The sequence below is a fragment of the Pelobates fuscus genome, chromosome 6 (genome assembly GCF_036172605.1).
Source record: "Pelobates fuscus isolate aPelFus1 chromosome 6, aPelFus1.pri, whole genome shotgun sequence".
In the NCBI taxonomy this organism is placed as follows: Eukaryota; Metazoa; Chordata; class Amphibia; order Anura; family Pelobatidae; genus Pelobates; species Pelobates fuscus.
The window spans coordinates 179,807,357-179,816,999 of NC_086322.1; the positions used below are offsets into that span (position 1 = coordinate 179,807,357).

The 9,643-nt window shown below is 41.5% G+C and overlaps 1 protein-coding gene across 1 annotated transcript in view; it reads left to right on the forward strand.

The window, feature by feature from the left end:
* TMEM131L (transmembrane 131 like) overlaps positions 1–9,166 on the forward strand; it is a 117,874-nt gene extending 108,708 nt beyond the window's left edge. Inside the window, exons 34-35 of the mRNA XM_063458538.1 lie at positions 2,707–2,876; positions 8,756–9,166. Coding sequence (XP_063314608.1) covers positions 2,707–2,876; positions 8,756–9,034 — 449 coding nt within the window. The 3' untranslated portion in view covers positions 9,035–9,166. The remainder of the gene's footprint in view (positions 1–2,706; positions 2,877–8,755) is intronic.
* The last annotated feature ends 477 nt before the right edge of the window (positions 9,167–9,643 follow it).

The following is a 9,643-nucleotide window of genomic DNA, read 5'->3' on the forward strand; positions in this document are numbered from 1 at the left end:
TTTCTAAATAAAATTAGATCCTAAACAAATTATATTAATTGAATATTTATTCACAGTGTGTGTATATAATGAATGCAGTGTGTGTGTGTGTATGAATGCAGTGTGTGTGTGTGTATGAATGCAGTGTGTGTGTGTGTATGAATGCAGTGTGTGTGTGTGTATGAATGCAGTGTGTGTGTATGAATGCAGTGTGTGTGTATGAATGCAGTGTGTGTGTATGAATGCAGTGTGTGTGTATGAATGCAGTGTGTGTGTATGAATGCAGTGTGTGTGTATGAATGCAGTGTGTGTGTATGAATGCAGTGTGTGTGTATGAATGCAGTGTGTGTGTATGAATGCAGTGTGTGTGTATGAATGCAGTGTGTGTGTATGAATGCAGTGTGTGTGTATGAATGCAGTGTGTGTGTATGAATGCAGTGTGTGTGTATGAGTGCAGTGTGTGTGTGTGAGTGCAGTGTGTGTGTGTGAGTGCAGTGTGTGTGTGTGAGTGCAGTGTGTGTGTGAGTGCAGTGTGTGTGTGAGTGCAGTGTGTGTGTGAGTGCAGTGTGTGTGTGTGAGCGCAGTGTGTGAGCGCAGTGTGTGAGCGCAGTGTGTGAGCGCATATGAATGCAGTGTGAGTGATGCAGTGTGTATATGAATGCAGTGTGAGTGTGTGTGATGCAGAGTGTATATGAATGCAGTGTGAGTGTGTGTGATGCAGAGTGTATATGAATGCAGTGTGAGTGTGTGTGATGCAGAGTGTATATGAATGCAGTGTGAGTGTGTGTGATGCAGAGTGTATATGAATGCAGTGTGAGTGTGTGTGATGCAGAGTGTGTTTGTGTATGTGTTGGTGGGGGGTGGGCATTCTGATATTTTATTATTATTTTGATCATTTTTTGTTATATTATTTATTGTATAGTAATTATTTTAATTTTTTTTATATATTTTTTTTTCATCCCCCCTCCCTGCTTGATACATGGCAGGGAGGGGGGCTATCCTTCCCTGGTGGTCCAGCATTGGTAGTTCAGTGGGGGGGAGAGGAGGGCTGGCAGAGATGTAACTTACCTGTCCTGCAGCTCCTGTCAGATCCCTTCTCCTCCGCGCCGTCCGGTCAACTCTTCTGTCAGCTCACACTGTAAGTCTCGCGAGAGCCACGGCTCTCGCGAGACTTACACTGGGAGCTGACCGAGGTGCTGAACGGACGGCGCGGAGGAGGAGAGAGCTGACAGGAGCTGCAGGACAGGTAAGTTACATCTCTGACAGCCCCCACAGCCCCTGTCTGTATTATGGCAATGCAAATTGCCATAATACAGACTATTGACTCGAGTATAAGCCGAGTTGGGGTTTTTCAGCACAAAAAATGTGCTGAAAAACTCGGCTTATACTCGAGTATATACGGTAAGTTGTGGTTTTCATTACATTAATAGTCAATGTTTAGCATAACATAATGTTTAGTTTTAAGGAATGAAGGAGCAGAGGTATAAATTACAAACTTCTATTGATGTGTCCTCCTAAATCTGAGTGTGTCCATGTCTGATAGCCTGTGAATTCCCATCATTCATAGCCAGCAATGGAAATATGATGATGAGCCACAGAAAATCTAATGGCTCACTGAATATGCTCCTTTACTGCAGAATCCATACATATACGCTTCAAAATGCAGATTTTTCATCTGAAGGGAATAAAGGACACTATCATATTTTACCAAACTGTTGGCATATTTTTGAGAAAATCGCCACCAGTATGTGTAAGCTGCAGAGTGGTAAAGGTGGGCTGAGATTGCTTCTGTTTGTTTTGCAAGATGAGGAAGGTCTTGCATAATGCTCTGCCTGGGAGTGCTGGATAACAGGCTTGAAGCAAGATCAGGAAGTGAGTACCTGATTTGCACCTCCTCTAAAAATAAAGGCCTTTTCATTTTGTATTACATAGTGTCTGTACTGCAGCTTAGGAATGAGGGTCGTGGCAGCAGGCTATTGTTAACTTGGCTGCGCTTTTTGTTTCTTGCATCTTTGTAGAAATCATTAAAGTCACATTGTAAAGCTCAAATGGATTTCAAATTGTTTTGCTTCTTACCTGGGATCTGCCAGGTACTTCTCCACATCTTACTACCATTTACAGACCAGCAGAAATTCCAAAGCATCAACTGATCATCTCAGCCAATGATCTAACTTTAGTTCATGCTTAGGAACTTTCATCTCTCTGGCTTTGGTAGTGGAGGTGGGAAGCCGTGTCTTCTGGGCTCCTCCACTAGTAAGAGTAAAGCCTATGTACCAGTTGACATATCAACACTTCAGCCTGTAATGAAAATGATCGATTTAGCATGTTCCTAACCTATAACAGTCCTGTCTATCTCTCTTTTGTAACCGTATGTTATGCTACTCTGTTCGCAATGTGTTATCTGCGGAATCACTCAGCATTATTATTAATATAAAAATTGTGCCTGTATTCCATTTGTCCCGCATGTTCAGCGAGGAAAATGCCTGAGGACTGCTCTCGGGGCACCTCAGCCAAGCTTGTAAACTTTATACGCACTACAAAAATAAAGAATTAAAAAAAAAAAAAAAAAAAAAAATGGTTTGACTATTTACAGTGTGGAGGCACCATTGCACTCATGGAACCATAACTGCTTCAGAAAGTTGTAGTAGTTATGGTGCTTGGAGTATTATTTTAAAGGGAATATTGAGAAATTCATGTTCTTTAATATTTGTTTTGTTTCTTCTTCAGAAAACATGAATTACCACAATGACTTCTCATGTTCTGAAGTTCAAAACCCAGCGTTCATTGATCACCAGTGTCAATCAACTTGGAATATGAGTGGCCCAGCACCTCCACCTCCTCCCCAGACACCTACTGTCCCTAGCACCTGGGAGTCTGCAAGCTACGTCAGTGCTTCTGTAAGAGTTGGAATATTCTGACATGTTCCTTTTTTGTGCTTTCTGCTACTTGGGCATCTAAATTAAAAACTACTTTACAGCTAAGTTATTTATGAAAAGTACAGCTATGAGGTTTTTTTTTTTTTTTCTTTTGTTTGGTTTTTGAATATGTAGTTGTTTTAGCACAACTACAAGCATTTTTTTTTTTTTTTTTATTCAAATAGATAATTTTAAATGTAATTTGCTAACTTTGCGCAACAACAAAAGGCAGTTCATGTGAGTTAACTCTTGTAGTGTCGTATGCAAAGTAAATGTATGGCTGGAGAAAAAGCAAAGTGCCCATTGTAGAGAATTTCTCCATTACTTGCCTGAGTGCACCTGAGGCATCTTCTCTGCTCTTTCTGAAGTTTAATTAAAGTGCAGCCTTCATGAATAATGAACTCACACAAATGGCTGTAGTAACATTGACTCGATAATCACAGCTTCATTAAGTTGTAATAAATGAATTGTATTTTTTCCCTTCAGATTAGAGGCAGTGCTTTACCAATGGGATTTCTAATCTGGAGGGAAAAAACAGGCAGGCAATTCTCCAAATTTTTTTTAACACCCTCCCCCTAATTGAATCCTTTCCTTTAAATCCAAACTCACCTTGAACAACCCCAGTTCTTTGCCTGCCTTCGGCAGGGGAGGTTAGGCAGGTTTTTTCTCCAAGGAAGCAGGTGAGAAAGGCTGAGGCTCGGGAGGGTAAGTATAAATTAAAACGCCGGACGGCGGGGTCTGCCTGTGTTTTTATGCCGTCTCGTCTGCGCCAGGTGCCGGTCAGACGAAGGACGCAGGCGTGCGTCGGCTGGGAGGTCCTGGCATTGGAACGCATGCACAGGTTGCGTTGCGTTCCACCGGGGGTTCGCGGAGCGCTATGCACATGCGCAATGCGAACCTGGATTCAGGCGCCATTTCTGAACTCGGCGTTTTGGTTCAGTGGCTGACAGGACTCAAAGGAGCAACTTACCAGCAGCAACCTCTGTTTGCCAGGAGCTCTCAGAACAATTACAAGTGTGTTTCTCACCTGCCCTCCAACACACTGTGAGGCCATTTAAGGTATGACATTTTAGCTTTTATTTTAAATGGCTATAGCCTGAATCTTAAAGGGAAAAAATAATAATTAAATTTTAAATTGTATTTTTTCCCTTTCTTTTCTTTCCTCAGTATGTCTAATCCTGAGATTCCGGATAAATCATCAGAAAAGGGGAAATGTACATCAAAAGCCAAGCATTTAAGTTGCTCTGTATGTTGCCAACCTATGCCAGATGGTTATAAAAAGAAGCTTTGCTCGCTATGTTCTAAAGAAGCTTCAGAGGAAGCGAAAAAAATCTGAAATGTCCACATTTCTCAGCTGGTTACAGCAGAGTATGCAGCAAACCTTTGTGGATATGCAGTCGGCAGCTATACAGACAGCCCAGGCTTTGGTTGCCCAGGATTTACAGATAGTAAAGCATTCAAAGAAAAGACTGAGATCATGGGAAGATTCAGATACAAGCTCAGGTACTTGTGCTTCTGATTCTGGTGAGGATTCCGGTAGTGATTCATCGGATGAGGAATTTGCATTTCCAGAAGAAGCCATTGGGAAACTAATAAAGGAAGTGCAGAGCATTTTGGAGAATGGGGTGTTAGGAAAAAAGACTAAAGTTTTCCCTTTACACCCACAGCTTAAGGAGTTGGTTTTAAGAGAATGGAAGTTCCCAAGCCACAAACCTTTTATTTCAAAACATTTTAAAAGCGGACCAGGACTGCCAGTTGGATACAGTCCCTGTAGTGGACGTTCCTATTGCACAAATAGGAAAGAAAACTACGTTACCTATTGGGGACTCGAGTGGGCTAAGGGATGTCATGGAAAAGCGCATGGACTCATCCTTAAAGAAGATGTTTGTCTCCTCAGCGGCCCAAGCAAAAGCTCTTATTGCAGGAACATCCGTGGCTAAAGCCCAAAAACATTGGCTAGAAGAACTAGAGAAGGTTTATGCAGGAGAATCTAAGGAAGATCCAGTAAAGCTGTTAAAAAAAATATCAAAATGTCAGCAGACTTTTTGGTAGATGCTTCTTCGGAAAGTCGGAAACTATCTGCTAAGAATTTGGGTCTTACGACAGTAGCTAGAAGAGCACTTTGGCTTAGGAACTGGTCAGCTGACACAGCATCAAAAAATTCCTTATGTGACTTACCTTTTGAATCTGGAAGACTATTCGGCTCTAAATTGGATGATCTGTTAAAACAAATGAAGGAAGGCAGGAAGGCCTGAAATTCCAGTTTTGGAACCGTAAATCGGGGACTCATCCCTCATTTAGAAGTTCCTTTCGCAGGAACAACTACAGGGGTCAACAAAAGAGGGTTTTCGATTATAGGAAGAAAGAAAGATTCACAGACAAGAGAAATAAAATGTTGTGACGCCAGGCCAGTGGGAGGAAGGTTGATGCACTTTCTAAATCACTGCGAAAGGTCGACATCAGATCGCTGGGTTCTCTCAGTAATAAAGTGCGGGTACGCTCTGGAACTGTCAAATACCCCAAAGAATATGTTCTTATGTTCCAAGGTTCATTCTCCAGAAACAGAGAAAACTTTGATGCAAGAAGTATCAAGACTCCTACAGAAAAGAGTTGTGGACGAGGTTCCTCTAAGAGAAAGACATCAAGGCACTTATTCAAGGCTATTTTTGGTGCCAAAACCAGATTGCTCTTTCAGACCCATATTAGACCTAAAAGCCGTAAACAGGTGTATTATAAAAAAGAAGTTCCGGATGGAAACAATAAAATCGGCTACACTTCTTATTCAACCAAGAAATTGGTTTGCGTCCCTGGATTTAAAAGACGCCTATCTTCACGTGCCCATAGCAGAATCCAGCAAAAGGCTTCTAAGATTTGCGATCTGCATCCAATCGGTAACCAGGCATTACCAATTCAAGGCCCTGCCATTCGGCCTGTCATCTGCACCCAGGGTATTCACAAAGCTGCTAGTAGTCATCTCAGCATACCTAAGAGGTTTGGGGATTTATGTCATCCCTTATTTGGACGACTAGCTTTTGATTGCAGAGTCACAAGAACAACTAAAATTAGACCATTGTACAGCTCTCCAAGCTCTTCAAACGCATGGCTGGCTAATAAATTTCAGCAAGTCGGAATTAGTGCCGGTTCAAAGGATTCAGTTCTTAGGTCTAATTTTGTACTCAATCTCTATGAAGATTTTCCTGCCGGAAGAGAAGAAGCTAAAGATAACACAATCAATTCAGAAGCTCAGGGAAAAAGGTGTTTTTTTCAGTCAGAGAAGCAATGAGTTTACTGGGTCTTTTTACAGCTTCGATCCCTGCAGTCGGTTGGGCAAAAGCCAGAATGAGGCCTCTTCAGAGAAACATTCTACAAGTCTGGAATCGACAGACAGACGGCCTGGACGGACTCATGAAATTCAACAATCTAACGTTGAGGAGTCTTCATTGGTGGACCTCATCTCGATTCCTGCAAGCAGGTCTTTCATTCCAAATGAAGTCCTTCAGAATAATAACTACAGACGCCTCGGCACTAGGCTGGGGGGCCCATTTGGGAGACCTAAAGAAGCAAGGGTGTTGGCAAGAAAAAGATGCGAGAACTTCCTCAAATTTCAAGGAATTGAAGGCCGTGTGGATGGCTCTCTTGGCATTTCAGTTCCTGATAAAAGATCAGCATATTCAGATACGTTCAGACAATCGAACGACAGTGGCGTTTTTGAACAAACAAGGAGGTACAAGATCAACGAAGTTGGGAAGTCTATGTTCAAAGATCATGCTATGGTCAGAAGTTCACCTTCGATCAATCTCAGCGGTTCACATTTTAGGAAAATTCAACGTATTAGCAGACGCCCTGAGCCGTCATCACTTGAAGCAAACAGATTGGTCCCTTTCATGCAGAATTTTCAAGCTTATTACAGTCCGCTTCGGTTGTCCAGAAATGGACCTTATGGCCTCCAGGACAAACAGGAAGACAAGACGTTTTGCATCTCTGAACCCTGCAGACAATCCAGATATCATAGATGCTCTGTCAGTGCCATGGAAGTTCAACCTTGCATATATCTTCCACCAGTAGTTCTTATTCCCAGAGTGCTTCTAAAGATCAAGTTGGAAAGAGTAAGGATTATCATAATCCTTCCCTGGTGGCCAAGACGAAGTTGGTTTTCGGTTCTTCTAAATGTACCAGGGGCCACTTTACTTCCTCTATCAGAAGAAATTTTAGAACACGCCATGGTGCCTCTTCCAACCCTTCAGAGATTCCAGTTGACTGCTTGGTATCTGAACTCCAGATTCTAGAGAGTAAAGGTCTAGATCCTGAGGTTATAAAAATTTTATTAGCTACTAACAAAGAATCTACGTCTAAAATTTACTCCAGGATTTGGAAGAAATTTTGTCAGTGGTGTTGTAGGTTTAAAGTGAACCCTGTTTCAGCCTCCATCCAGAAGATTCTCAAATTCCTTCAGATGGGATTTGCAAAGGGTTTAAAGCAAGCTTCGTTAAAATTACAAGTTTCTGCGATCAGTTTCTTTTCTTTCAGATGTTTAGCCTCAAACATTCTGATATCAAGGTTCTTCAGGGCTCTGGCCCATTTGGTTCCCAACATCAGGGAAACCTGTCCACCCTGGGATCTAAATTTAGTCTTATCCGCTCTTTGTGAGCCACCCTTTGAACCGATAGAGGAGGCGTCTCTGAAGATGATATCGTTAAAAAACGTATTTTTGGTGGCAATCACATCAGCCAAGAGAGTGGGTGAAATCCAAGCTCTTCGGGCAAATTTTCCGTTTTTGGTTTTTCATCAAGACATGGTGGTTTTAAAGCTCGACCCCTCGTTTATCCCTAAGGTTCTGACTTCTTCTAATATCAACCAAGAAGTTATTTTGCCTACTTTTTGTCAAAATCCTTCTAATACCCTGGAAAGAAAATTTCACTGCCTAGACGTGAAGAGATATCTTATGCAATATCTTAAATCTACTGAATCCTTTAGGAGGGATAAGTAGTTTTGTCTTGGTCAATGGCACAAGGAAGGGTATGAAGGCTTCAAAGAGTTCGCTGGCTAGATGGCTGAAGGAGTGTATTCTTTTGGCTAATTCCGCAAGTGGCGCGGAAATTGCAGGCCCCATAAAGGCCCATTCAACTAGAGCTATATCTACGTCCTGGGCTCTGCGAGCGGCAGCTACACCTTCTCAGATTTGTTCAGCGGCTACTTGGTTTTCACTGCATACATTCTCGAAACATTACAGGTTAGACATACTGGCCTCAGAAGATGCAGCTTTTGGGCGTAAGGTGCTTCAAGCAGTGGTGAAATAAATCCCGCCCTTAGGAATTGCTTTGTCATATCCCATTGGTAAAGCACTGCCTCTAATCTGAAGGGAAAAACATACATTTTTACTTACCGTAAATTTATTTTTCCTGAAGATTAGAGGCAGTGCTATTTCCCCCCCCCCCCCCCCCCTTTTTTTGCAGGTACTTGGCTTGTGTATTTTCTGGGGTTGTTCAAGGTGAGTTTGGATTTAAAGGAAAGGATTCAATTAGGGGGAGGGTGTTAAAAAAGTTGCAGAATTGCCTGCCTGTTTTTTCCCTCCAGATTAGAAATCCCATTGGTAAAGCACTGCCTCTAATCTTCAGGAAAAATAAATTTACGGTAAGTAAAAATGTATGTTTTTGGTATTTTGGCAGTGGAGGGACCTTTTTAAAGATCATATTTGATTTTGTTCAGTTTTAACCATTTCCCCTGTTTGATTAGAATTGAGAAATCTTTAAATCCTGGACCTCTTCTGGTGCTCATTGGAAACTGAATTGACCATGGTTTGTGAAACATTGCATGTTAAAATGTCCTTGTACTTGACTTCACACTTGTTTTTTGCATTGCAGCCTTACCTTTCAAGCACCAGGAGCTTATCACCCATGTCAGGACTATTTGGTTCCATCTGGGCTCCGCAGAATGATGTTTTTGATGGGTACTGCCCTGTGAGTAGTTCTCCTCCCCATTCAGACCACATTGGAAACCACTCTGTGATGTGCAAGCAGGATTACTCTTCCAGATTTAATCCTTTTCATGCTTATATGAACCTGGACATTTGGACCGCAACTGCAAACAGGAATGCAACTTTCCCAGTATCGAGGGACCCTGGATACTGTGGGAACATGTGAACTGAAGTCAATTCAAGACAATGTGAATAAAAATGCTTGCAGTTTTTGATCACTAGAGTGAGCAAGTTGTTGGAATAGAGTACCTGGTGAATATTTTGGCACTTTTTTATGGATAATAAATTTTTTTTACTGAGTAAATGTTCATGTTTTTATTGACAAACAGTTTTCCTCATTCTCAATTTCAATATATGCGCAAACAAAAAAAAATATATATATATAGGGGGAATGGATGCACACCTGGAACATGCATTTCTAAGCAATGGTGCTGCCATAAAGACCAACATATATTCAGAATACAGATTAAAGAACAGCGCTCACACCAAAAAAAAAAAAACAATTGATCAGATTAAATGGCATTACAAGTCACATGGTACATAATGCAGGTTGCTTTAGTATGTTATGTTAAAGTGATCCTGGTAAAATGTGCCATAATACAACATGGAAGAACAGAAATGACAATCAAAGAGGCAAAAATCACCTTAGTGTCTTACTTGAATGTAGTCCACTGGAAGTGTCTAAAACTGAAAGAAGAAAGATCGGAAAAATCTGAGTAAATAGTAACATTAATCACTGCAGAGCAGTCACCCGAACATGGAAATTCCGTAATAA